The sequence below is a fragment of the Sorex araneus genome, chromosome 6 (genome assembly GCF_027595985.1).
Source record: "Sorex araneus isolate mSorAra2 chromosome 6, mSorAra2.pri, whole genome shotgun sequence".
Taxonomy (NCBI): domain Eukaryota; kingdom Metazoa; phylum Chordata; class Mammalia; order Eulipotyphla; family Soricidae; genus Sorex; species Sorex araneus.
Genome location: NC_073307.1, coordinates 167,163,516 through 167,190,991, shown reverse-complemented (window position 1 = coordinate 167,190,991; position 27,476 = coordinate 167,163,516). Strand labels below are relative to the sequence as shown.

Here is a 27,476-nt window from a genome sequence, read left to right as displayed (position 1 = left end):
TCGCCAGCGGCAACTTTATTAGGGGCAAACAGGGTCACAGAGAGGCAAAAGGAACGAGATCCACGCGGGGTGAGAACGGGGCAAAGGGGGACAGAGAAGGGGTCAAGGGTTACATATTCACATCAGCGGGAAGGTGAAGGTGCCGGAAACGGGGGAAGTGAACGGCCAGGCCTGGGGCTTGTCCAGCACTGGCGTCAGGCTGGACGTGTGGGTGAGGAGGCAGTGACCCCGAGACGCTCGGGGGGAGCACCGGCTGGGAGCACCGTAGACTCCGCGATCAAGCCCTTCTCCCTGCAGCTGACCCCCGCTAGAAGCTGACCACACCTCGGGAAGGGCCAGTCCCAGCGGGCCCGAGGCGGAGCCGGGCCCAGGCTCTCTCTGGAGGAGGCCCGGGAGCACCACAGGGGCGGCACGCCCGCTGTGCAGTGCCGTGGGGGCTCAGGGACACGCGGAAGGTCCAGCAGGGCTCAGGGCAGAGAGATGGCACAGCGGGAACGGTGCTCCCATGGCTCGGGGCCAGGCCCAGCCCCCGTCTGGGCCCCCGAGCCCAGGCAGGAGTGAGCCCCGAGCACCACCGGGTGTGACCCAGAAAGCCAAAAAAATCTTATCAAAAGTCACAGTCTCATGACGACGTCACCTAACCTACAGTACTGGTTAAAATAATAACTGTATTATTATCATATATAATATTATGTATAATATATAAATATGCCCTTATTACATATAATATATATTGCAGCTTCGCCCACGAGGTCAGTGGCCCTTCCCGGCCTGGGTCCGCTCTCGGCCTCGCGGCTTCTCTCCGTGAGCCCATTCCCGACCTCTCAATAACCACGGACAGTGAGATAGAGTCAGACACAGTGACGTGTCCTGGGAGAAGCTGGCAGTGACGTATCCTGGGAGAAGCTGGCAGGGGCCCGGGGCCCAGGCCTGGGAGGTTTCCAGCACCAAGCTGTGGGGGATGCTTTGCCGAGCTCCGGGCCCCGTCAGGAGCCGAACAGAGGCGCCTCCTTCCCCAGCTTGATGTGCCCTGCAGGAGACTCCGGGGACGTTGCTCCGTCGCACGGTCACTGGTCCCACAAACCTCACCGGCGAGCACCCCCATCGCCCGGCACCATGACCCAAACACGCAGGAAGGCGTGTCGGGAGCTGAGGAAATAAAAACGAAAGGAAGAGTCTGCTTAGCTTCCGGGACGCGTGCAGCGTCCCCCCCCCCCCCCGCGCCAGCCAGCCACACCCCCAGAGGGCCCAGCCCCGCACGGGAGACCCCCGGCCCAGGCTCCCCAGCCCGCAGCAGCAGCCAGGAGCCCGTGAACACGGCCGGGCGCTGGGCTCAGGCCTCGAGCTCCAAGTGGTCGGGACCGAGACCTGGGCCCATTAGGACGAGACCGGGGCGAGCTCTGAGAGCCCTGCTGCCCAGTTCCACACCCTGCGCCCTGGAGACACCCCAGGGCTGCCTGGGGAAGATCTAAACGTGAATGCAGGAAGCCACAGCACCTCCCTCGTCCCTGCCACGCGAGAGGACCCCAGTGCACAGGACATCCAGCTTTTTTTTTTTTTTTTGCTTTTTGGGTCACACCCGGCGATGCACAGGGGTTACTCCTAGCTCTGCACTCAGGAATTACCCCTGGCGGTGCTCAGGGGACCCTATGGGATGCTGGGAATCGAACCCAGGTCGGCCGCGTGCAAGGCAAACGCCCTCCCCGCTGTGCTGTCACTCCAGCCCCAACACCCAGCTCTGAGCTGGCCCGCCGGCCCCTTCAGCTGACAGTCCACCAACAAGGGTCAGCCCCGGGGCGTCCAGACTCACCGTCAGGGAGGGAGGGTTGGTGAGACGCCAGGCCTGCTCCTATTCCTGGAGAGAGGAATGCAGTGAGACGAGACCTGGGGGGCTCCTGAGAGGGGTCTACTGACGCCCAGGCCCAGGGGGTGTCTGGACGCACTGGTGGGGCCTCGGCGCAAGGGCAACCCTGCGTCGGGGGCAGCGTCACCCACGCAGCAGAACTCACGGCCCACCTGGGCCCACTGGGCCACGCCCCCTGGGGACACAACCTGGAGGTGACCTGTCCACCACCCTGAGACAGCAGGGCAGGGGCCCCTAGTTTAGGGAAGGAGCAGGAGCACTGTGGGGACAGTTTGACCCCCACCCCCACGCGGTCCCCCAGCACCATGAGAAAAGGCTCCGGAGCTCGGGCCAGGAGGGCCCCTGAGCATCACAGGGATTCAGGCCTGATTTGCATATGCATCCCATTGGTTGTCCCACAGAGATGGGACTCAGGGAGGGGAGTACCAGAGTGCTGGGGGGGCAAGCTCACAGCCCTAATTTGCATATATGGTCCAATTGGTCATCCCACAGACCTTATTTGCATAAGCGCCCTGAGCGCCTCTTGCAGACCCTTATAAGGGCAGGTGCAAGCTGATTGGCCGGCCCACAGTTGCCCATCCCCATCCGCACACATCACCAGGTTGCAGGTTGCAGATGACCTCATAGGGTGGAACCAATCGGATGGCAGAAACATTAGTGGGCTGGAGAAGCGGGAAGCACAGGGAGGGGTGAGTGGTCAGGAGGAAGAGGAGCAGCTGGACAGCCCTGGGGTCACTGTGCAGTGAGGCCCGTCCTGAGAGCACAGCACCCTCTCCGCTGGGGGTCGCCACGTGCAGCCGCCCAGCACCCACCCCTGGCCCAGGCAGCTGGGGTTGTTCTGGGCAGGGCGGGCACGCTGGGTGGGGCCGGGCGGGGGAGACCCTCATCCTTACACAGGGGGCTTGTCTGAGGGGTGCAGCATGGAGCCCCGGGCCCTGTCTCTGGCCCAAGGATAGGCGAGCAGGTGTCCACCCGGTGGGGCCCGCCTCCTGAGCACTGTTTGGGATGCAGCTCCTGGGGCTGCTCGCGGGTCCCACGGGAGCAGTTTCACGGTGGGGGCAGAGCGGGGGTAGGAGGGTATTTTCAGAACTCCAGGCAGCAGCGAGACGCCGGAGGCCGGCTGCCCGTGGGCTCGGGGGCTCCCCGTTCCCTCACCTGCTCCACACGGCCGGGCTCCCGGGGCAGCAGCTCCATGCCAGGTTGGTCAGCGGGTGGGCGGTCACCGAGGCTGGCCACCGCCTCCTCGGGGTCCGGGGCGTCTCTGGAGGGCTGCGGCAGAGCCTTCAGCAGGGGGGCCGGGAGTGCAGGACAGACCCTCGGAGTCGTCAGTGCGGACAGAGCCTCGGGGACCCCCTCATGTCCTGACCCCCGGGACCACACTGAGATCACATTGTGCTCGGGGCGACTGGGAAGGGCGTGTTTCCATGAGGGGCTCAGAGCCCCGCCTCTCGACAGACTTGGGCTCCCGAAGGGAGGCGGGGAGGGCAGGTGGGGGGTTAGGGGAGGGGGGCAGGGGGCCCGGCCCCTCCCCGAGGCCCTGCTCCCTGCAGCAGCTGGCACTGCTCAGCTCCCTGCTACGGGCCCCAGTCTGAGGGCGGCTGGGGCGGGACCCTGGGCCGTCCCCGACACCCCAGGGCCCAGAGCCACGCTGCCAAAGCCCAGGTACTCACCGGGCCGCTCAGCATCCTCACCGCTCCTGAAACCCGGATGCCAGAGAGAAACGGGTCAGCGGGAAGCCAGCGGCACCGGGCAGGCGGGCAACACCAGGCCCCGCGCACTCACCTGCAAGCAGGTTCCCGCGGTCCAGGAGACACCGACGGAGCCTCCAGAGCCTCCGGCCTGGGGGTGCAGAGGGGCCCACTCAGTCCCTCTCCCGCACCCCGGGGTGGCCCCGTCCCGCCCGCCTCCCAACTGAGGGGACCCGACACCCCACCTCTGGGCAGCTGACCTGAGACACGGGGTGCAGCCCTGCTCCAGCCCGGGCTCCGGGGTGACCATGGGACACACAGACTCACACACACACAACATACTCACACAAACACATTCACACACATACACACTCACACACACACTGACATACATCACTGTATCACTGTCATCCCGTTGTTCATGGATTTACTCAATCGGGTGCCAGTAATGTCTCCATTTGTTCCAGCCCTGAGAGATAGCACAGCGGTTGGGCGAGTTCGATTCTTCCGCCCCTCTCGGAGAGCCCGGCAAGCTACCGAGACTATGGAGCCCGCGAGGCACAGCCTGGCAAGCTACCCGTGCGTATTGGATATGCCAGAAACAGTAACAATAAGTCTCTCAATGAGAGACGTTACTGGTGCCCACTCAAACAAATCGATGAGCAACGGGATGACAGTGATTCTCTCTACCACAATGAATCACTCCAGGGTACAGTTACAAACTTGCAAACCTCCGTGTTTGCATGTTGGCCATACAGTGGTCATTCACATCCCTCCACCAGTGCCCGATCTCCTCCACCAATGTTCCCAGTATCCCTCCCTCCACCCCGCCCCATCCCCCACCACCCCACCCTGCTTCTGTAGCAGGGCATCCCCTTTCGTTCTCCTTTTGGGTGTTGTAGTTTGCAAAAGAGGTGTTGAGTGGCCATCGTGTTCAGTCTATAGTCTACTTTCGGCACGCAGCTTTCAACCCGAATGGGTCCTCCCAACATCCTCTACTTGGTGTTCCCTTCTCTATCTCAGCTGCCCTTTCCCCCAGCATGTGAGGCCAGTTTCCAAGCTGTGGGGCAGACCTCCTGGTCCTTCTTTCTACTACTCTTGGGTGTTAGTCTCCCACGCTGTTACTTTCTGTTCCACAGATGAGTGCCATCTTTCTATGTCTCTCTCTTTCTCATTTCACTTAACATGATATACTTCCCATGCTGATCCACTTATATGCAAATTTCATGACTTCATCTTTTCTAACAGCTGCATAGTATTCCACTATACAGATGTACCAAAGTTTCTTTAACCCGTCATTTGTTTTTGGGCACTCCGTTTTTTCCCAAATTTTGGCTATTGTAAACAGTGCTGCAATGAACATACAAGTGCAGATGTCATTTCCACTATACCTTTTTGTCTTTCTGGGATATATTCGCAGGAGTGGAATTGCTGGGTCAAGTGGGAGCTCAATTTCTATTTCTTTTTCTTTTTTGGGTCACACCAGTGATGCACAGGGGTTACTCCTGGCTCTGCACTCAGGAATTACTCCTAGTGGTGCTCAGGGGACATATAGGATGCTGGGAATCGAACCCGGGTCGGCCGCGTGCAAGGCAAACGCCCTACCCGCTGTGCTATTGCTCCAGACCCATCAATTTCTAATTTTTTGAGAATCGTCCCTATTGTTTTCCAAAAGGGCTGAACCAGTCAGCATTCCCACCAGCAGTGAAGGAGAGTCCCTTCTCCCTACATCCGCGCCAACGCCGGTTCCAGCCCTGAGAGTTTAGCAGCCTCTCCTTACTCATCTTTCCCAAGGACTGGAGGCTCTTTCAGGGTCAGGGGAACGAGACTTATTATTGTTACTGTATTTGGCATATCGAATACGCCACGGGGAGCGTGCCAGGCTCTGCCGTGCGGGTGGGATGCTCTCCGGGCTCCCCGAGAGGCATATATATATATATATATATATATATATATATATATATATATATATGTATGTATATATATATACACACACATATATATTTCCCTCTGATTTTATGGAAAATGGGTAGGGAGCATCTTATGATGTGTCTGCGCGGTCCATGAATATGTTCACTCGTGCGTGAGGCTGGGCCCGAGCGTGTGGAAAGCGGCCTGGGGCGTGACGGCGGTTGGGCAGTGGGGGGCGGCTGCCGGGGCTGGGTCCCTCGGGGTGGGGAGGGCTCTCACCTGCCCCCTCTGGGGCGCCCCCAGTGGAAACTCTGGCGCGGAGTCCGGTGGGGTAGTTATGGGGCCTCGTCTTACGCTCCTTCCGGGAGAAGCAGCCGTGGGTTCCGGAGGTGCCAGGAGGGGGCTCATGGGCCTTACCCCGGGTCGCTGGAGACTGGGGGAAGCAGGCGGAGGATGTCTGTGCCCGGGGCCCGTGCGAGGTTGGGGTGCCCCAGAGGGGGCGGGCGAGAGCCCTCCCCGCCCCGAGGGACCAGCCCCGCAGCCGCCCCCCACTGCCCAACCCCCGCCACGCCCCAGGCCGCTTTCCACACGCTCCTGCCCAGCCTCACGCATGAGCAAAGTCCCACGGAGCCCAGGTAATGCGGGACTTTGTGACTCACATACAAACTCGCACAAACACATTCACACCCACACATACACACTCGCACACACACACACCTGATCCTAAAGCCAGAACTCCTCTGAAGAACCTTCTGGAGCGAGGCCCAGCCCATTCCCAGCCCCTGACACCGACTTTCTTTTCTGTTCTTTCTGGGTGCTCTTGGGTCACACTTGGCAGTGCTCAGGAGTCCCTCCTGGCTGTGCCCAGAGGACCCTCAGGGATCCCGAGCACTGAACTCGGGGCCGCTGAGCCCTCCCTCGGGACTCTCGCTCCGGCCCCTGCCTTTTCTTCAGAGCAGGTCCAGCCGGGACTCACTCTGGGTTTTGTTCGCTCTTATTATAGTTATTTTTATGCGACTTTCCCCCCGGGGCACCGTGGCTCACAGGCCTGCTCGTGGTGGGCTCCACACGCACCGAGTCCCAGCCCGCCCGGCCACCAGGGACCCTCCCCCCGCCCCACCCCCCGTGTGCTGTGGCCTTACGCTGCCTACCTGTGTCAGAGAGGCAGGCACGCCCCCGCGGGAACTTAATGAGCACCAGGAACACTATGGCTAAGACGGCTAAGACGGCTAAGGAGCCCAGGACGCACGCCAGGAGAGGGCCCGCACCGCCTCCGCTCCCCGAGCCTTCTGCAGGAGACAAAGCCGAGAGCCGGGCGTCAGGGGCAGCGGGGCGGGGACTGTCCTCCCAGAGAGGGTGCGGGCACCTGGATGCACACGCGGCATGGCCCGCACACCCCAAACACCCAAGTGCGGGCTCCGGGGGCGGGAAGGTTGAGTGACGCTTCCTCAGGAGGGTGTTTGCTGAGAGGGAGTGCTCCCAGGGGACCGAGAGTGCTCCCCAGGGGGCTGAGAGTGCTCCCAGGGGACCGAGAGTGCTCCCCAGGGGGCTGAGAGTGCTCCCAGGGGACTGAGAATGCTCCCAGGGGACCAAGAGAGTGCTCCCCAGGGGGCTGAGAGTGCTCCCAGGAGGCTGAGAGTGCTCCCAGGGGACCAAGAGAATGCTCCCCAGGGGGCTGAGAGTGCTCCCAGGGGGCTGAGAGTGCTCCTAGGGGACCAAGAGAGTGCTCCCCAGAGGGCTGAGAGTGCTCCCAGGGAACCGAGAGTGCTCCCCAGGGGGCTGAGAGAGGCCGAAACCCCTGCTCGGGGTCCAAGAGTCCCCAGGCACCCGCTGGAACAAGCCCAGCGGTGGCAGTGGAGGGTGGAGGGTGCGGGCCCAGCAGGGGGCCCCGAGGAGGGCCCAGCCCTGAGCCTGCGTCCCGTGCTGGGACACCCACATGCGTGATCGACTGTCCCGGGTTAGTGTCCACGCTCTCACCAGACCCAGAGAGGTGGGCACCGCTCCCGCCCCCACGCGGGGGGTGGGGGCAGAGCTGGGCGTGGCGCGGCCCACCTGTGGGTGCTGGGCCGGGGTCCCCGGCTCCCCGGGTGGGGCGCGTCCTGCCTGGGAGTCCGGTGACGGCATCGCTGCCCGAGGGTCTGGCTGCAGGGGCTAGGAGCAGACGGGCAGAGGTGAGTACCCGGGCCCGCCGAGGCGACCTTGCGAGACCCCGAGACCCACGGACTCACCGGGCCCCGGGCGCGCGTCTCCAGCACAGACTCTGTCGCTCGTGGGCGTGCAGGGGCGAGTCTCAGCAGCATTCTCACAGCTAGGAGCAAGGGGAAGGACGCCCCGGGTTACTGCCTCCGGCCTCCCAGCCGGGACACAGCACCCTCCTCGCCACGGGGGCCCAGGACGGAAGGGACCAGGCCTGGGGCACCCGCTGAGCCAGGGAAAGCGGATACACTAGGAGGACTGTGCTCTGGATGGGCACAGACACAGGAAGGAGGGGGAGGAAGAGGCCCCGGGGAAGGCAACAGGAAGCAAGTCCAAGGAAGGAAGCGCCCTGATCAAGCCACACCTGAAGGCAGCACGTGCTCGGCTGGGCAGGCGCCCAGGACCCTGCAACGGCCTTGTAAGCAGGAGCTATTTGGGGCTTTTTGTTTGTTTTTGGGTCACACCCGGCGATGCACAGGAGTCACTCCTGGCTCTGCACTCGGGAATGACTCCTGCCGGTGCTCAGGGGACCATATGGGATGCTGAGGGTTGAACCCGGCTCAGCCGCGTGCAAGGCAAACGCCCGCCCCCTGTGCTGCCGCCCCAGCCCGCAGGAGCTTCCTGTCACTGGCTGTAAGCGCCTCCCCGCAAAGGAACCCCCATACCCACTCCGGTCTAGACCCTCGGGGGACCCACGGGACCTACGCCTGCAGATGTAACGGGTTTGGGTGTCCGACAGACCCGGGCGGGCCCGAATGGCCAGGGTCCGACCGAGGGAGATTCATCAAGACGGCGAGAAGCAGAGAAGTCAGAGCCCAGACGGGCGCGAGGAGGCGGCGCGGAGACGGAGCAGAGCCGGAGAGAAGCTTTGGAAGACAGAGGCCGAGGCAGGAGGCGGCGAGGGGCCCGGCCGCAGCCCGAGCCCGCCCCGGGGAGCGCGGGCACAGACGCCCCATCTGCGGAGCCGTGAGACGGGTTCTCTGAGGTTCCAGGGCAGAGCCCGGGCCAAGCCTGGACGCCTCTGCCCCCACCCGCCCACCAGAGAGGCCGCGGCTCCTCCTCCCTCCCTGGGGCCTCTGCTCAGCCGCTGCACTGCATGTGCAGAGACGCATGAACATGTGCACATGTGTGCACCAAGCATGCCAGCACACACGTGTGCATGCAGAGACGTGTACCCACGAGTGCATGAGTGTGCTGCGTGAGCCTGCTGACGTGTGCGTGCGTGTTTGTGTACGTGTGCGCACACGTGTGCGCACGTGTGTGTCTGCACGTGTGTGTGTGTGTTTGTGCACCCACGGGTATTCGATGCAGGCGGGTGGGGGAGGGGAGCCTGGGGGTGCCTCAGCCCCCTCAGTACAAGGGGCTGAGAATCCGGGTGAGCAGAGGAAGACCCCCAGCCTGGGCGGGTGGGGGCGCCGTGCCAGCCCCCGCGGGTACCTTCGGCATGGGTGACACGTCTCCGGGTGGTCCTGGTCTTTGAAATACCCCAGGTTGCACTCGGCCGGGCCTGAGAGAGAGGAAGTGGGGCGGTCAGCGGGGGGAGGGCAGGGCAGCGGGAAGTGACCCCGCTGGAGCCCGAGTCTGCCCTGGCACGTCCTCTCGGACAGCCCGCACACACGACCCGAGTCCCGGCGCCAGCACAGCCCACGGTCCCCCCGCCCCACCAGGAGGGACCCCCGGGCACAGCAGGAGGAATTCCTGAGCCTGCTAGGGGGCACGGAACCCCTCAGGCCGCACCCGTCCTCACAGCAGCCCACAGCCCGGGCCAGCTGCCACTCACTCGGGCACCCAGGGGCACGCGGGCGACCCTGAGTGACCCCACACACGCCCCGGGGGAAACTCACTCACACTGCACACCTTTTGTCTTTATTTCTTTAATACTGCTTTTTGGGCTACACCCAGCATTACTCAGGGCTGACTCCCGGCTCTGTGCTCAGGGCAAACTCCCAGCTCTGTGCTCAGGGCTGACTCCCGGCTCTGTGCTCAGGGCAAACTCCCGGCTCTGTGCTCAGGGCTCACTCCCGGCTCTGTGCTCAGGGCTCACTCCGGGCAGGGATTCAATGACTACATGGTCAGGGGCATGTAGGACAGAAGCCCACTCTCTAGCCCCCTTATTTTTGTTTAATTTGGGGGCCACAGCAGGCGGTGCTCAGGGGACCAGACCGTGCTGGGGTCAAACCAAGCCTCCGGTGGGCCACGCGGGCCCCTGCCCAAGGGGCAGCTCCTTCCCGGGGCTGTGCTGCGGCCACAAAGCGCCTGCGTGTTGACCCTCCTTGACTGGCCCTGGCCGGTTCCCGGCCTCAAGCGTCTGGCTAGTCTCCAAGTCCGACACGGTGACTTCACGTGTTCGGTGGGTTTGGGGGCCACACCCAGGGGTGCTCAGGGAGGACTCCTGTGGGTTCGGGGGGCCCTACGGGGCGCTGGGGAGCGGCTGGGGGGGGACTGGCTCAGGGGCAGCTCCTCCCGCTGTGCTATGGCTCCCGCCCCCTCGGATGGTGCTCAGGGACCGTGAGACGCAGGGAGTGAGTGCAGGGCAGCCCCCCTCCCCTGCCCCCTCCCCACCCACCCCTGACCAGCCTCATGGCGAACAATCTGGCATCTCTCTGCGTATCGGTGGGTTTTCCTGGGGGGCGCCAGCTTTGCTCAGGCTGACCCCGGCTCTCACTTGGGCATCAGTCCTGGCAGGGCTGAGGGGCCCTGCGGGGTGCCGGGGCTTGAACCCCCAGACTCCGGCGCCTTCCAGCCGTCTGCTCACCTCACCGCGTGTGGTTTGCCAGCTGCCTCCCGATCTTCACTTGGGTTTGATATTTCCCAATGTCAAGGGCACGTTTAGAGCAGAGGCAGGCCGAGAGATTCGGGGTTCCCCGTCGTGGACACGGCCAGCTCCACCCTGTCCACGGGCTGCCTCCTCGCTCTGGCGGCAGCCCACGTGCCTCTCACCGCCCTGAGGGGCGGCATGCAGGGGGCAGAGACACGTAGAGACATGTGTGGGCCATGTACAGGGGAGGAACACAAAAGACACGTGTGGATCATGTACATGGGAGGAACACGCAAAGATATGTGTGGGCCCTGTGCAGGGAAGGAACATGTAAAGACATGTGTGAGCCATTTGCAGGGGTAGGAATATGCAGACATGTGCAGGCCATGTACAGAGGCAGGGACACGCAGGGACATGTGTGAGCCGTGTGCATGGGCAGGGACACGTAGAGACATGTGTGCACTGTGTACAGGTCAGGTGAGTGCTGGTGTGCATACATGTGCAGGTATGCAGAGAGCCAGGCAGGGCATGGGGCACAGAGGCACCAGGCTATGTATGAATGTGTGACAGTGTACAGGCGTGTTCATACAGACTGGGCCCGTGAGTTCTGTATGTTTGCGGGTGCGTGTGCTTGTGTGAGCTTGTACAGGCGTGTTCATGCAGACTGGGCGAGTGTGTTCTCGTACTCACCGGGTGGGCTTTGCTTGTCGCTGACGCCGTCCCTGGGGTCACCAGCACAGAGGAGCCCAAGGGCCTGCTGGGGGGAGAGGGGGGCGGGCTTAGGGGAGGGCGGGCACGGCCCCAGGGGCCTCCCCAGGGGGCTCTGCGTCGCTGCCCCTGGGCCCAGCCCGCCCAGACCCGCCACAGACCACCACCATGAGCATGGCCAGCGCGGCCCTGAGCAGCACAGGGCACGGCCCCGCCAACCCGCACACGCATGTAAGAGAAGCCGGCGTCAGGGGTCTGTGTGTACACACGTGCACACACATGTACACGCGTCTGCTCCTCTGTGCCTGGTCACGTCCTTTCTGCTCTTCACGTTTCTGAGGCGCAGGGAGACAGGCGCAGCCTGAGGGACCCGGCGGCCTCTCAGGAGCACCCGCCGCCCTGAGCCGACTGGGAGTGGACGCCCACCGCCAGGGCCAGCCCGCGGCCCTCCCTGCACGGGCACGGCAGCCCGCATGGCGCCCTGGCTCGGGCCGGCCAAGGCCGTCGGGTCACAGGAGCTCGGCCTCTGTCGCCGCGGCCCCCTCAGGGGAGCGAGAGCCCGTGGGGCCCGGCCTCTCTCCGCTCCGCAACGCAGCCTGCTTAGTGTTGGCGCCACGCCTGGCACCAAACCAAGACCAGTTGTGCGGAAGGCGAGAGCCGCCCCCGCAGAGCGGTGGCTCAGGCCCCAGGGCCACGACTCATGAGTGTGCCCGGAGGGACCGGGGGCTGATGATGTGGAGTCCCTGGGTTCAGTCCCAGTGTGCATGCACACGCGCACACACACGTGTGCACACACAACGCACACACATAAGTGCACACATACACGCACGCACACACATGTATGCACACATACACATGCACACACACGTGTACACACACACATACACACACGCATGCACGCACGCCCCGTTCTGTCTTCCCGTCCCCGTCTCCTCTCCACCAGGGTCTGCTCGCCTGACCCCGCCGCCCTTAGATCCCTTCCCCTTTCCTGGAAAGTGACTGACCGGTGTCTCGGGTGTCTCAGGAAACTTGTGGAAAATGAAGAAAATAAGTAGTCCAAAAGTACCAAAATAATCTAAACAAGAAATCCAGCTTGTGAGCACGCTGGAGCATTGAGCTGGATCCACCAGTCAGTTCTCGGGCCAGGGAGAAGGACGAGGCCCCGGCGTCAGCCTGGCACACGAGGACCGAGACCCCCGCGAGGGCCACCGAGTCCAGCCCAGACCCGCCTGGGGACCCAGCGCAGTGCAGCCCAGACCCACGGAGGCCCACCTGGGGTCCAGCCCCACACAGTCCAGATCCGCTGCGAGACCCACCCTGGGCCCACCCTGGGCCCGTCTGAGCAGAGCGTAGCTCCGGGGCCCCCAGCCTGATGGTCATTTCCCAGCTGGGGGTCACACAGGGGTTAAGGCAGCTGCTTTTTATTTATTTATTTATTTATTTATTTATTTATTTATTTTGCTTTTTGGGTCACACCGAGCGATGCACAGGGGTTACTCCTGGCTCTGCACTCAGGAATTACCCCTGGCGGTGCTCAGGGGATCATATGGGATGCTGGGATTTGAACCCGGGTCGGCCGCGTGCAAGGCAAACACCCTACCCGCTGTGCTATCGCTCCAGCCCCATTATTTATTTATTTATTTATTTTGCTTTTTGGGTCTCACCTGGCGATGCACTGGGGTTACTCCTGGCTCTGCACTCAGGAATTACCCCAGCCTGTGCCCCCCCACCGCCGTCCCCGCCCCCCGGCCCAAAGCCCCGCCCCCAGCCCCATCCTGTGGCCCCCCCACCCCGCCCCCGCCACCTCTGGCCCGTAGCACCGCCCCCCGGCCCGTAGCACCGCCCCGCCCGAAGCCCCGTCCCCGCCCCATCCTGTGCCCCCCACCCGCCGTCCCCGCCGGCCCGTAACCCCGCACCCCCGGCTCCAGCCTGTGCCCCCCACAGCCGTCCCCGCCGGCCCGTAGCCCCCCCCCCGCCCCAGCCTGTGCCCCCCACCGCCGTCCCCGCCGGCCCGTAGCCCCCCCCGCCCCAGCCTGTGCCCCCCACCGCCGTCCCCGCCGGCCCGTAGCCCCCCCCGCCCCAGCCTGTGCCCCCCACCGCCGTCCCCGCCGGCCCGTAGCCCCCCCCGCCCCAGCCTGTGCCCCCCACCGCCGTCCCCGCCGGCCCGTAGCCCCCCCCGCCCCAGCCTGTGCCCCCCACCGCCGTCCCCGCCGGCCCGTAGCCCCCCCCGCCCCAGCCTGTGCCCCCGGCCCCGCCGGCCCCTCCCGCTGCCCACCCTGCCGACCCACCGCTTCGCGCCTCCCCTCGGCGCTCCTGGCTCGGGTCCGCAGCGCCCATCACCCCGCGGGCGGGACCCCGCGCCGCTCCGGCCGGCCGACCCCGCGCCCTGTGTAGCCCCACGGGCGGCGAACCTACCCCGCGCCCACCGCCACGGCGGAGACCCCCGCCGCGCCCCGCACCCACCGTCAGCGCGAGGAGCCCCAGCAGCAGCCGCCCGACAGGCCGAGGCATGGTCCAGCGAAAGCGGCGGCGAAGGCAGGATGCGACCGGCGGGCACAGCCACGGGGACTGCCCGGGAGGGAGGCGGACCCGGTATTTATAGCGTACGGATAGGCGTGACCCGGCCCGGACCACGCGGACCTGTGGCACAGCGACCGCGCCAGTACGTCACGACACCGCCCCGCCAAGCCACGCCCCTGCCTTAGGCCCCGCCCCCTGCATTAGGCGGATGCGGTTGTTTGGCACCTGCGCACTCTGACCCCGCAGCTACATTAGAATAGTGACTTAATTACTTTGTTTGGGGGCCACACCCAGTGGTACGCAGGGCTCACTCCTGGCTCGGTGCTCAGAGGCCACCTAGGCGGCCTGGGGGACAACAGCTGAGCCGGGGTTGGCTGTGTCCAAGCCCTGCTCGCTGCGCAGTGCTCGGCCCTGGGTGTCACTGATTATCCCTAAAGGGTCCCCAGGGGAGGCGCAGTGGTGAGGCACCTGCCTTGAGAGCTGGAGGCCATGACCCCCACCCCCAGTTCCCCACAGGCCGTCTCCATCCCGGGACCCCACACACCCCGCCCCCACAGTTTGCCTGCAATCTCGGGCCGCAGCCAGGGACACCCCTGTGAGCACTTCAGCTAGAGAACTACGTGCACTTGGCAGGGTGCGAGCCCCTGTGCCGCAACTAAGGTGTGTGACGCCTCCCCGCACCATGGCAAGGTGCACAGAGAAGTGTGTGTGTGTCTGTGTGTGTCTGTGCTCTGTGTGTCTGAGCTGTGTGTGTGTGTCTGTGTGTGTCTGTGTGTATGTGCTGTGTCTGTATGTGTCTGTGCTGTGTGTGAGTCTGTGTGTGTCTGTATTGTGTGTCTGTATCTATGCTGTGTGTGAGTCTGTGTGTCTGTGCTGTGTATGTGTGTATATGTGTGTGTCTCTGTGTGTATCTGTATGTGTGCGTGTATTTGTGTGTGCCTGTGTATTTGTGCGTGTGCCTGTTTGTATATGTATTTCTGTGTGTCTGTGTGCGTGTCTGTTGCCATTGGTTTCGGACATAAAACCCGCCTGGAGGCGGGTCACTGGGATATGCCAGGGACCCGCCTATTTCCTGTTTCAGGCACAGTCTCAGTCTCTAGAATGGGACCCTGGGCCCGGGCGATGGGGCTCCAGCTGTGGGGCCCTCGGCGGGGCAGCGTCTGAGAGCAGGTTGGAAGCTCAGATCTGCAGGGCATCAGAAACTTGAGAAAAATGAGATTTACTAGAAAGGAAATCCACAGCCCGCAGGGACTGGGCAGCCCAAGGCCACCAGCGCGCCCGGCCTGGGGCCTCGGAGACGCAGCCTGTGCGGACCCGGGGAAGCCCGGAGCCGGCAGGGGCTCCCGCAGGATCCTCTAATGAATCCTTTCTCTCCTCTCGGCTGTGACAGGAAGTGAAGGCACACAGGCGGGTGCACTCCCTCCCCCGCCCGGCCCCCTCGTCCCCCTTGGGAACCAGGAAGGGACCCAGCCCGTGCCCCCCACGCCGCCTCTGACGCACACCCACTTCGCCATTAGTTTGCTGTTTTGGTTTTTGGGCCACTACCAGCGATGCTCAGGGCTGACTCCCGGCTCTGTGCTCAGGGCTGACTCCCGGCTCTGTGTGTGGCTGGGGATTGAACCCAGCCAGCTCGGCCGTGTGCAGGGCGAGTGGCCGGCCTTGTACTGTTTCTCTGGCTGCACTAGCTCTGAGGCAGCGGACACTCCAGGTCCTCTCACCGACCCCGGGCACGGCGTCCTCACCTCCAGCCGGGCCACAGCGTGGCTTGCCCTGTACGCCTGCTCACCGTGGGGCAGCCGAGCCTGGCTGCATGTCCGACCCCCAGGTCCACTCCTGCCGGAGCAGCGGGCGGAGACCAGGCCAGGTCAGGGAGGGGCTGGGCACTTGCCTCCTGGGACAGCTCGGGGACAGCTGCCGCCAGCACGCTAGGGCCAGTGGGGAGGCCCCGGGAGGCAGGTCTCGCCCTGCCCGGGGCCTGGGGTCTCCTGCGGGGCCTGTCCATGGACTAGGGTCGGAGGGCAGGGGTCACAGTGTGAACACACAGCCCGACCCCCACGCTGTGCCTGGGCTGAGGTCAGAGCCAGGTTCCCCGGACAGAGGGAGAGGTGCACCGAGTCGCGGGGGCCGGGGTGACGCGGTGCTTGGGGCACTCGGGACCCCCGCCCGGGCCCCCGAGACCAGCTACCTCGGCCTGTGCAGGGCTGGCCTCAGGCAGGGGCCCCTCCGGCTGTGCTGGCACAGCTTGGGTGCCCACTGGCCAGGGTTCTCATTTCCCTCATTTCCTGCTGCCCCACCTCCCCCAGGCCCCTCGGCCCAGAAGGGCGGTGCCCTGCGTGGACAGCAGCTGGACACCCTCTGCCCAGGCTGCCCACACTCCCGGGCCAGTGGCCGCCCCCGCGGGTGAGTCTGCACCCACAGTGCCAGCCTCGCCCCCGGCAGTGCTCCTGGGGCCTGCGGAAGTCCAGGCCTTGTGGAGCTGGACCCACCTGAGGGGAGGCCATCCTCACTCTCAGCGTTTATCCGGTAAGGAACCTGGAGGGATAGCACAGCGGGGAGGGCGTTTGCCTTGCACCCAGCAGATCCGGGTTCAATTCCCAGCATCCCATAGGGTCCTCTGAGCACCGCCAGGAGTAATTCCTGAGTGCAGAGCCAGGAGTAACCCCTGAGCATTGCTGGGTTTGACCCAAAAAACTAAAAATAAAATAAAAAAGAAACCTGTGGTCGCAGGGGTCTGCACACGGCAGTTCACAGGGGCTGAGCTGAGTTTGGCTCTCGGTGCTGTTCTGTTGTTTAATGTAGGAGTACTTGCTCTTTATTCAGCCGCTGATTAAGCTGATTGGATTGGCATGAACTCATTACTTTTTTTCTTTTAGTTGAATCACCGTGAGATAGTTACAAAGCTTTCATGATTGAGACTCAGCCGTACAATGATCGGCCCCCCATCCCTCCACCCGTGCACGCTTTCCACCACAGTGTCCCCAGTAGCCCCCCCAGCCCAGCCCTCCCCCTGCCTCCATGGCAGACAATTTCCCCAATAGTCTCTCTCTACTTTTTTTCTTTTTAATTAATTAATTAATTAATTTATTTATTTATTTTTGCTTTTTGGGTTACACCTGGCAATGCACAGGGGTTACTCCTGGCTGTGCACTCAGGAATTACCCCTGGCGGTGCTCAGGGGACCCTATGGGATGCTGGGATTCGAACCCGGGTCGGCCGCGTGCAAGGCAAACGCCCTCCCCGCTGTGCTATCGCTCCAGCCCTTTTTAATTTATTTATTTTGTTATTTTATGCTTTTTTTTTATGCCTCCTTTCTTTTTTTTTTTTTTTTTTTTGCTTTTTGGGTCACACCTGGGTGACACACACAGGGGTCATTCCTGCATTCCTGGCTCATGCACTCCACTCAGGAATTACCCCTGGCGGTGCTCAGGGGACCATATGGGATGCTGGGATTTGAACCCAACTCGGCCGCGTGCAAGGCAAATGCCCTACCCGCTGTGCTATCACTCCAGTCCCTATTTTATGCTTTTTTATTTGTTATTTTTATCTGCCTGTGTGGCAGATGATTTTCAATTAACTCTCTCATTGCTATGATAACATTCCATTTTTGGCCGAAAACTCACTATCATTATTTGGCGTTTTCCCCCGAATAGTCAGATCTGCCAGAATGGCATCATTAGATCGTATGCTTAGTCTCTCTCTACTTTTGGGCATTATGTGTTGCTCGAATTTTCCCACCACCATTCAAGCCTGCCTGCCTGGGGCAGACGCCAGATCATTGATTGGCCACTGCTCATTTTGAGAATCATGGGTGCCGCGGCATGTGCTTCTGGGGTCCTAGACCGTAGGTGGTCGGGTTCCGGAGACATCTCTGCAGGGCACTGATCCATTCTGGGATTCAACTGGGCGTCTCTGGACCAGGGCTGTTGGTGCGCTAAGGTGGCACCTGGAGGCACACTGTGGGGGTGATGGCCAGGCCGGCGAGCCGTCGGGACCTGGGGAGGGACAGCCCGGCCCCCCTGCCCCCACGCCGGGAGATTCAGTCCTGGAACCCACATCCCCGGGCCTTGCTTGGGGAAGCTCCTGGCTGCCGGGTTCCACCTGGAGCGGGGGTGCCTCTCCGCCCGGGCGCCCCTCGGTGCTGTTCTGAACTGAGGAGGCCGAGGCCGGGAGCCATGGGCCCAGGAAGGCTGAGGGCGGGGGAGCTACGACTCCGAGGTCCCCCACGCCCCTCCCCTGGCAGCCTTTGAAGGGTGTGGCCGACTCTTTCCCCACGAGTGGCGGTGCCAGGCCGGGTGGACGTGATTCTCCCAGGAGCAGAGGCTGGATCCTGGGCTGCAGAAGTCAGAGTCCCACAGCCGCACTGCGGGCGCCCGGCCAAGCCAGATCTCGGGATTCTTTCCCTGAAGTAACAGTTGTTTTTTTCTTTAAATTTATTTTTCCGTGTGTTTGGGCCACACCTGGTGATGTGCATGAATCACTCCTGGCAGTGCTCAGGGGACCCTATGGGATCGAACCCGGGTCAGCCATGTACAAGGCACGTGCCCTCCCGCTGTCCTACCTCTCCAGCCCCTCCTCAAGTAACACCGAGGACGCTTCTCTGTCTGGCCTTCTCAGGGTGGGCTGGAGGGTCTCTCCACCCAGGGGCAGTGCGTAAGCCCCAACAGATACTCAGACTCTGGACATTTCGGCAGGGGGCCTCGGGGGAGGAGGCCTGGGACCCCCGCTGGGCGCAGCTCCCGAGGTGCTTCTCTGTCCAGGGCAGAGAGAGGCCAAGGGTCCCTCCCGGGAGTCAATCTCCCACCTTAATCCCGCCGGGTCCTTTCACTGGTGGGTTTCCTCCGGCCCCTCCCGTAGCGCCAAACCCTGGAGTTACAGAATCACGCCCGACAGGAGGCCCTGGGGGGTGCATGGGACATACACGGTCACAGAAAGGTTACCCCGGCCCCCCCAGCCCCAGGGGTTAGGGGGAGCATGCCTCCACGCAGCCTGGCACTGCCTCTTCCCCTGGCAGCTCTTGCCGGAAATCCCTTAAACGAAGCCCCTGGGTCCCCTGGGCCTGCAGAGGGGACCGGCCCGTTTCTCCGGGTCCAGCCCTGCCACCCGGGCACCGGCTGGGAAGTCGGGACGGATGGAGTCTGCAGTGAGCCCCTGCCCGGCTCAGGGTCCCGACAGCCCCACGGCTAGCGTCAAGCCACACCTGACACCGCCTGTTCTCCCGGCATGGAGCTAAACCACCACCCGATTCCTGGGGAGCCCCGGCCTCGCGCTGGCGCAAGGAATCGCTATTTGCAGGAAAGGAGTCAGCCCGAGGCCTGGCCGGCCTGTCACAGAGAAGAATCTCAGAAGGGGCCGGAGCAATAGCACAGCGGGGAGGGCATTTGCCTTGCACGCCGCCGACCTGGGTTTGATCCCCGGCATCCCATATGGTCCCCAAGCACGGCCAGGAGTAATTCCTGAGTGCAGAGCCAGGAGTAACCCCTGTGCATCGCCGGGTGTGATCCAAAAAGCAAAAAAAAAAAAAAAAGAATCTCAGGAGAAGAGCAGAGAAGGAAACACAGGTTTTATTTGGAAATTTTGAGGAAGGGGAGAAGGGAGAAAGGGAGAGAGGGCAGAGAGACAGAGAGAGAGACAAGAGAGAGGGTGTCAGCCTCAGAGCAGGCCTCATCTTTGTTCACCAGATCTTCCAAGGACAGCCCTCTCTCCCTCGCTCCCCCACGCCCCCACTGGGTCACTCTAGCACGGACAGTGGCACCAACTGCAGAAATGCAGTTTGGGAGGCAGAAACGGGCCATGGCTCTTGGGGAGACACGCCGGGCACGGGTGCCTGCCTGGGACCAGTCCCCAGCTCCGGGAGCAGCCCTGCGCACAGCTCGGGGGACCCCCCGCCAACAGGAAAAGGAAGAAATGCCAGTCCAGCTTGCTGAAAATCACAGAGGCCTGAGGAGTGGCTGGCGGCCCTGCTCTAACAGCTTCAGCTGTGTGAGTATGTGTGTGTGTGTGTGTGTGTGTGTGTGTAGCCAACAGTAAAAGGAAGAAATGCTAGCCCTGCTTCCTGAAAATCAGAGGCCTGAGGAGTGGCAGGCGGCCCTGCTCTGACTGCTTCTGGTTGTGTGTGTGTGTGTGTGTGTGTGTGTGTGTGTGTGTGTGTGTGTGTGTGTGTGTGTGTGTGTGTGTGTGTGTGACTCCTCCTCTGCAGGGCGGCCCGGTCAGCTTCTGCTGTGTGTGTGTGTGTGTGTGTGTGTGTGTGTGTGTGTGACTCCTCTGCAGGGCGGCCCGGTCAGCACGAGTGAGGGCAGAGCCCTGTACTCTCGGACCCTGGACTCCGGGACCATTGGAGCACCAAAGGCATCCAGCCCACCCAGAGGCGGGGAAGAGGACACCCGCCCTTTCCTGGGCGCAGCTCACCGCCTGCTCCCGCTCTCCTGCAGCCTGCTCCAGGCCCCGCCCCGTGAGCTCCGCCCCTCCGAGTCCCCCGCCCCGCACAGGTCACGCGCACAGCGCCCCGCCCCGTCCACAGTCCTTGCCCCTGAGTTCTCGCAGCCCCGCGGGAGACCTAGGCCCCACCCACAGTCTCGCCCCGCCCATAGTCCCGCCCGGCCGATTCTCGCCCCGCCCAGAGTCCCGCCCCCCCCCCCCCCCCCCCCCGCCTTGCTCAGCCCTGGCTTGGGCGCTGGCGTCGTCGTCGCGGTGTGTTTCCCAGGTCCCTGCCCGCACCCAGGAGCGGCCCAGCAGCGGCCCGAACGTCTGTCCTTCCGTGTCGCGCCTGTTCTAGGCAATTTCAGCGGGGCGGGGCTTCTGACGCCTTTGAGCTCTGAGCACTATCCCGGGAGCACTCGGCTGTGCAGGGCGCACAGGGGCCCTTGGCGCCCCTTCCTTGCAGGTCAGAAGCTTGCGGTTTGGAGCCGGCTCCCCCAGACTCAATCTCCTGAGCTGCTCTGTTGGGGGGGGTCGTGGGGGATAGGAGGGCTTCTTGGGGCCTCTCCATGGGGGTACAGGAACTATCGGGGACAATCAGCGGGCTCCCACCCAGGTCTCTGGCACCCCCCACACTGCCCACCCCACAGGGGAGTGAGAGCCTGACCCACTGCCTGCAGCCCCGCCCAGGGCTTCAGAGCTTGGAGCTCACCCCCAGCTCTGTGCTCGGGGTCACACCTGGGGGCACTCAGGGCTCACCCCTGGCCCTGTGCTCGGGGTCACACCCGGGGGCACTCAGGGATCACCCCCGGCTCTGTGCTCGGGGTCACACTCGGTGGACTCGGTGACCATGTGGGGTGCGGGCATCAAACCCAGGCTGCCCCATGCAAAGCAAGTGCCTGCCTCCTGTACTATCTCTTGACCCCCATCAACCACTAGTTTTTCTGGGGTTGGGGCCATGCCTGGCAGTGCTCAGGGTGCATGCAAGGCAAGTGCCTCACCCCTGCATTGTCTCGGGGCTCCTGAGGCAGCCGCTGGCTCCCCCCCACCAGCTTGTGGGTTTCAGACCTTTGGGGCATGTCCAGCCACAGATGCCCTCCTACCCACCAGGGGCTTCCCCGGCACAGACCCCTGCCCATGTCCCGAACCCCCCAAGATCACTGCAGTGTGTGTGTTTCTATGTCTAGAACCGGGTCCTGGACTTGGACCAGAAGGTGGAACAAGAGGAAGAACAGAAAACTAGGAACCCACAGAGGCTCACGCAATGCACATGCACGCACACGCATGCTCTCACGAGGCACCCGCTCACATGTGCTCTCATGTGCACACACATGCACACATGTGCTCTCACATACACTGGCACACATCTTCACACATTCACATGCGCACACACACATGCTCTTACACATGGGCACACACGTACTCTCCTGCACCCACACAAATACACACAGGCACATGCTCACACATGCTCTCACCTGTGTACACATGCACACAGGCTCACGCGCAAACCAGCCCAGGACACGGGGACAGAGCTGAGACGCGGCGTGCAGCTGCCTACAATACCGTGGTCGCGTTTATTACAAAAGTGTAAAACCGGAAGGCCTGGGCGGGGGGCGCCGAGTGGAGGGCGACCCCGGCCGGGCCCGGCCACCCAGCCCCACCACACCTCCGGGCGCTCCCTGGCTCTGAGCACGCCAGCGGCCCGAAGCCTCGGCACCTGGCTCAGGGGTCCCGACAGCTGCCGGTGTCTCGAGCCGTGTTCGGAGGCCGCCCTGGCCCCCCCGTGCCACGGGACGGGGGCTGTGCGGGAGGCGCCGGGGACACCACGTCACTGTCATTTGGCTGTAGCGTTAAGGCCGCGCGGGGACAGGGTCTGCAGGGGCCATGCATCGCCCTGTCCGGGGGGGCCGTGGGGCCCCGGTGCCACCGTGGCCAGCGCGCTGTCTCCACGGGCGGCTGAAAGTGCGGGTGCGGGGGGCCGGGCCGAGGGCCCTACTGGAACAGGTGGGTGAGCAGCAGCTGGCAGGCCAGGACGGCGCAGAGCAGGACCCAGGAGCGCACGCTGTGCAGGACGCTGGGCGCCGGCCTCGGCTGCTGCAGGCAGCTCAGCATGACGGCCAGGTGCCTGCAGCCACAGACAGGGCTCGCCCGCGCCCACCCGCCCCTCCCCGGCTCCCCTCCTCACCCCGCCCTCTGCAGCCAGGATCCAGCCCAGCGCCACCTAGTGGCCAGCCTCACACCCCCAGGACCCGGCAGCCTGATTTATTTTTGCAGGGCAGTGGGCATCCCCTGCGATGCTCAGGGGTGACTCCTGGCTCTGTGCTCAGGAATCCCTCCTAGTGGTGCTCAAAGGAATTTATGGGATGCCAGGGATCAAACCCAGGTAAGGCACATGCCAGGCAAACACCCTCCCCACTGTACTATCACTCCGGCCCCACCCAATAGGCCTGAAACATACTAGCCAGTGTGGATCTGCTTGGGGGGGGCCTCCCTGTGGAGCCCCTCTGTGGGGATCTAACTGTGGGTATCTGTGGGGCTCTACTCATGGGGACCCATCTGAGGGGATCTACCGATGGGGATACACCTGTAGGGATCTGTGAGGATCTACTCATGGGGACCCACCCATGGGGATCTACCTGTGGGGATCCACCTGTGGGGATCCACCCATGGAGACCCACCTGTGGGGATCTGTGGGGCTCTACCTGTGAGGGCCCACCAGTGGGGCTCTACACATGGGGACCCACCTGTGGGGCTCTACCAGTGGGATCTGTGGGGATCTGTAGGGATCTACCCGTGGGGACCCATCTGTGGGGATCTACCGTCGGGATATACCCATGGGGATCTACTTGTGGGGACCCACCCATAGAGATCTACCCATGGGGATCTGTGGGACTCTACCCGTGGGACCCACCCATAGAGATCTACCCACGGGATCTGTGGGGGGGCTCTACCCGTGTGACCCACCCATAGAGATCTACCCACGGGATCTGTGGGGCTCTACCCGTGGGACCCACCCATAGAGATCTACTCACGGGATCTGTGGGGGGGCTCTACCCGTGGACCCACCCATAGAGATCTACCCACGGGATCTGTGGGGCTCTACCCGTGGGACCCACCCATAGAGATCTACCCACGGGATCTGTGGGGGGGCTCTACCCGTGGACCCACCCATAGAGATCTACCCACAAGATCTGTGGGGCTCTACCCGTGGGGCCTACCCAGAGAGATTTACCCACGGGGTCTGTGGGGCTCTACCCGTGGGACCCACCCATAGAGATCTACCCATGGGATCTGTGGGGGGGGCTCTACCCATGGGACCCACCCATAGAGATCTACCCACAGGATCTGTGGGGCTCTACCCGTGGGACCCACCCATAGAGATCTACCCACGGGGTCTGTGGGGCTCTACCCGTGGGGACCGTGCACAGGACCCACCTCTGCAGCTCCTGCTGGGTCTCCTGCATGGACAGGACGGCCTCGTGCAGCGCCTGCAGCTGCCGCTTCTCCTTCCTGCACCGTGGACACGGACTCGGGTCTCCTGGGGGGAGGGCACAGGCCCGCTGTCGGGAAGTGCGGGGGGTCTCTCCCCACTGCAGAGCCTTCCAGGCAAGGCAGCCCGGCGGGGAGTCCCGGGCCCATGGTCCCCGCCCTTGCGGTGGGGACGGGGGCCCCCCGGCAGCACCCAGCCGGCCCTTGGAACTCACCTCGGGTGAAGTCGCTGCCCTCGTCCGACTCGGGCGTGGACGTGCTGCTGTCCGTCCCCTGGCTGTGGCCCGAGGGCTGGTCACTGACCTTTCGGACCCGCTGCTCCGAGCTGGCTCTCTGCGAGAGAGGGAGGTCGCTGGGCTGGGGGACACTCGTGCCGCGGGCTGCTCCGGTGGTGTGCCCAGGGCCTCAGCCCCCCAGCCGGCAGCTGGCCACGACCACAGCCGCCCCGTGCCCCTCCGCGTCCTGCCCCCCAGTGGCCGTGAGCTCTGGGGCCCTGTCCCTGGGCGGGGGTGGGGGGGCCCTGTCCCTGGGCCGGTGGGTTCCTGATCCTGGAGGCCCCTACTCCCCTCTTCCGCCCATTTCCACTCCCCTCCTCCCCTCCCTCCCTCCCTTCTTCCCCTCCTCCCTTCCTCCTTCCCCCCTCCCCTCTGCCCCCTTCTCCCTTCCTCTTCCTCCCTCCTCCGCTCCCCCTTCCTGCTCCCCCCTTTCCCTCCTACCCCCTCAGCCCTCTCCAGGATAGACTCTGCCTCTTCCTACCTGGGCTGACCCCTGAGTAGCCCTGAGCCTCATCTTTCTCATCTGTAGAAGGAAATAGCGTGCCAATGCCCTGGGGCAGCTCTGCAGGCAGCAGGGCCAGGAGCCCCTGGCAGTGCCCAGCCTCGGGGCATCCCACGTGTGGGCTGCCTGTGTTGGGGGCCCTGTCGGGCAGCAGGGCTGCGGGCACGGAGCTGTGCTGCGGGGGGCCGAGGGCCCGAGGAGGAGGAAGCAGGGGGCAGGGCTGGGGGGTGCTGGTGCCCGTTTCTGCAGCCTGAGCGTCCCCCTTCCCCGATGGCCGCCGCGCGGTGGGCCCGGTGCTGACCTTGTGCCGGCGGCCAGGGCTGCCTGGGGCGCGTCCTTGGTGGGCCGGGGTCCCCCGCTGCAGCGTGTGCAGCGCCCCGTCGCGTTCAAACTGGGCCACGTCCTTGCGGGGGTCCCAGGGCCGGTGGCTGCGGGCAGAGAGAGAGCAGGCTGGGGCTCTGGGCGGGCGTTCCCCAACCCACCCCCTGCGGTGCCCCCTGCGCCCCAACTCACTTCTTTCTTTTTTTTTTGCTTTTTGGGTCACACCCAGCGATGCTCAGGGGTTACTCCTGGCTCTGCACTCAGGAATTACTCCTGGCAGTGCTCAGGGGACCATAGGGGATGCTGGGGATCGAACCCGGGTCGGCCGCGTGCAAGGCAAACGCCCTCCCCGCTGTGCTGTGGCCCCGGCCCCTCCCCCACTCACTTCTCGTGCTGGTAGCGCCACTCGCGCGTGGCCGGGTCCAGCTGGAAGAGCCTGGGCGCCCAGGGCCGCCTCGGCGCCGCCTCCAGCGACAGCTTCTCCCGCGCCGCGCGCTGCTGGTCGCCCTCGCAGATGGCCCGGGTCACGCGCTGCCACAGCCTGCGTGTGTGTGGGGGGTATGAGCCGGACCACCTGCAGCCCCGCCCCGCCCGCCCACCCACGCGGGACGGGCCCGCCGGCCTCACCTCTCGGACTCCAGCTCCGTCTGCTCCTCGGGCACCACCACCCGCCGCGTCAGCCGCTGCTGGCGCACCTCGCTGGGGCTCCAGAAGAGCTCGGCGCCCCGGCCCTCCTCCCGGATGAACACGTCCCGGTCCTGGGGCAGGCAGCGCCCCGGTCAGCGCCCTCCCAGCGTCCAGGGTCAGGGCCCTCCCTGGGCCCCCCGCCAGCGCCCTCCCCGCGTCCAGGGCCAGCGCCCCTCGGAGCGCCCACGGCCAGCGCCCTCCGAGCGCCCACGGCCAGCGCCCCTCCCCGCGTCCAGGGCCAGCGCCCCTCCCAGCGCCCCTGGCCAGCGCCCCTCGGAGCGCCCACAGCCAGCGCCCCTCCCAGCGCCCACGGCCAGCGCCCTCCCAGGGCCCCCGCCAGCGCCTTCCCCGCGTCCAGGGCCAGCGCCCCTCCCAGCGCCCAGGGTCAGCGCCCTCCCAGAGCCACGGTCAGCGCCCTCCCAGCGTCCAGGGTCAGGGCCCTCCCAGGGCCCCCCGTCAGCGCCCTCCCCGTGTCCAGGGCCAGCGCCCCTCCCAGCGCCACGGTCAGCGCCCTCCCAGCGTTCAGGGTCAGGGCCCTCGCAGGGCCCCTCACCAGCGCCCTCCCAGCGCCACGGTCAGCGCCCCTCGGAGCGCCCAAGGCCAGCGCCCCTCCCAGCGCCCACGGCCAGCGCTTCTCCCAGTGCCCACGGCCAGCGCCCCTCCCAGCGCCCACGGCCAGCACCCTGTGTCCTGCGCGGGCGGCCCCTACCCAGTGTCCTGTGAGCCGCGCCAGGACCTCATCCCCCGACCGGATGGTGCCCACGATCTGGTTGATGTTGGCGCTGCTCCCGAAGAAAGGCTGTGGGCGAGGGCAGAGAGCGTGGAGGGGCTCCCTTCGGAGGGACCCCCAGGCCCGGCCGGGGCGCGAGCCGCGGTACCTTCAGCTTGAACTCCAGATCGGCCCGCAGGCGCGTCTGCTGACACTCCACCGTGACGCGGCCGCCCAGCTCCAGGCTCAGCGCGCCGTACAGGATGCCTGGGACAGGGGCCTCGCTGAGACCCTGCCCTCGGACCCGCCCGAGCCCCGCCCCCGCGAGCCGGCCGCAGCAGCCTGGGCTGGCCACGCCCCTTGGTTTCCACGAACTCATTTGCCTGCAGGGGGTCACTCCCGCGAGGCCCACCCTGGTGGTGCCCGGGCCGGCCCGGGTGAGCTGGGTGCTGGGTGCTCTCTGCTGGGCTAGCTCTTCTGCCCCCTTTGATTTTTCTAATAGTTCTGGGGGTTTCGGCCACACTGGGCAGGGCCCAGGGGCGTATGTGGTGCCAAGTGCCTTGACCCAGCGCACTCCCGGACTGTGGTCAGCCCCCCTGAGCTCCATCTCCCTAAAGGAGAGAGGGTGTGTGTGTGTGTGTGTGTGTGTGTGTGTGTGTAGGGGTGTGCTCGAGAAGCTTCCGGCCCACTAGAACCGGGATCAGGCCCAGAAGTGGGGGTTCCCCGTCATGGAACTCACCAGAAAGCCCTAGAAGGAGACACTGACCCCCGCTGGCCCCCGCACCCCTGACATTCCTCCTGAGAGGGAACCTGGGCTTGCGGGGGTGCGGGTGGGAGACGGGACCTTGAGTGGGTGCCCCTGGGTTGCGGGAGGAGGGGCAGGGCTGCAGTGGGGCGGGCGCCCACCAGGGGGCAGCAGAGAGGGGCGAGGGGCTGACCCCCTGCAGATGCCACCCGGGGCCCAGAAAGGCACCAGCCTCTGAGGTGCCGCCTCCCGTGGGGACCCGGGACGGGGACCGTGCAGTGACGCCTGGTCAGGCCACAGGACTTCAACGCAGACCTCACAGTAAAACTGATCCAAGACAGACCCCCAGAGAAGCCCAAACCTCCCCGGGACAGAGGAGCAGGCCGGGGCCTGGCCAGCAGGGGGCGCTCACCTCTGCAGTGGGCGTAGGGCATGGTCAGCGTGTACTCCTCTGCCCGCTGCAGGAACCTGAGCGTGGCCTTGCCGTCCAGCACCGCCGACAGAGAGTTCCCTGCAGACGGGGAAGGCGGCAGCCGTCAGCACCCACGGGCGCACCCCGAGGCCGGCCTGGGCACCTTTACTGGAGGGCAGCTGGGCCCACCGGCTGGGTGCCTGCAGGCGGGGGTCTGGACCTCTCTGGGCTTAGCAGGGTGGGAAGCGGGGGTCGTCCTGGTCCTCCCCTGACAGAG

The 27,476-nt window shown here is 64.5% G+C and overlaps 2 protein-coding genes across 6 annotated transcripts in view; both read right to left on the bottom strand.

The window, feature by feature from the left end:
- On the bottom strand, positions 1–13,674 carry LOC129405843 (collagen alpha-1(I) chain-like). Of its 4 annotated transcripts, none has more exons than XM_055143485.1 (11): positions 13,589–13,672; positions 11,108–11,171; positions 9,097–9,166; positions 7,692–7,771; positions 7,516–7,614; positions 6,615–6,752; positions 3,647–3,703; positions 3,535–3,560; positions 3,020–3,166; positions 1,811–1,855; positions 1–1,149 (listed from the first exon to the last, which is right to left on the bottom strand). In XM_055143485.1, the coding sequence occupies exons 1-10, from the start codon at positions 13,634–13,636 to the stop codon at positions 1,850–1,852; spliced, it is 735 nt and encodes a 244-aa protein (XP_054999460.1). In that variant the 5' UTR covers positions 13,637–13,672; the 3' UTR covers positions 1–1,149; positions 1,811–1,849. The 4 variants fall into 4 exon arrangements, with proteins under 4 accessions (XP_054999460.1, XP_054999459.1, XP_054999462.1 ...); XM_055143484.1 differs by lacking the exon at positions 13,589–13,672 and adding an exon at positions 8,365–8,615 and having other exon boundaries at positions 11,108–11,176; XM_055143487.1 differs by lacking the exon at positions 7,516–7,614 and having other exon boundaries at positions 13,589–13,674.
- Positions 13,675–21,614: 7,940 nt separating this feature from the next.
- Positions 21,615–27,476, bottom strand: part of OSBPL5 (oxysterol binding protein like 5) — a 36,694-nt gene continuing 30,832 nt past the window's right edge. For both annotated transcript variants that reach the window (XM_055143449.1, XM_055143450.1), the window contains exons 14-22: positions 27,200–27,298; positions 26,212–26,309; positions 26,043–26,132; positions 25,274–25,404; positions 25,032–25,187; positions 24,627–24,753; positions 23,764–23,881; positions 23,495–23,597; positions 21,615–22,184 (exon numbers count right to left, since the gene is read on the bottom strand). In XM_055143449.1, the coding sequence (XP_054999424.1) occupies positions 22,052–22,184; positions 23,495–23,597; positions 23,764–23,881; positions 24,627–24,753; positions 25,032–25,187; positions 25,274–25,404; positions 26,043–26,132; positions 26,212–26,309; positions 27,200–27,298 (1,055 nt within the window). In that variant the 3' untranslated portion in view covers positions 21,615–22,051. The remainder of the gene's footprint in view (positions 22,185–23,494; positions 23,598–23,763; positions 23,882–24,626; positions 24,754–25,031; positions 25,188–25,273; positions 25,405–26,042; positions 26,133–26,211; positions 26,310–27,199; positions 27,299–27,476) is intronic.

Bases quoted from the DNA above. Each gene is read 5' to 3' on its own strand.
- LOC129405843 (XM_055143484.1), bottom strand. The intron at 3,704-6,614 runs GTAGGCAGCGTA...CTGCACCCCCAG, and splicing joins TGCCTGCCTCTCTGACACAG to GCCGGAGGCTCTGGAGGCTC. The intron at 3,561-3,646 runs GTGAGTGCGCGG...TCCGGGTTTCAG, and splicing joins CCGCGGGAACCTGCTTGCAG to GAGCGGTGAGGATGCTGAGC.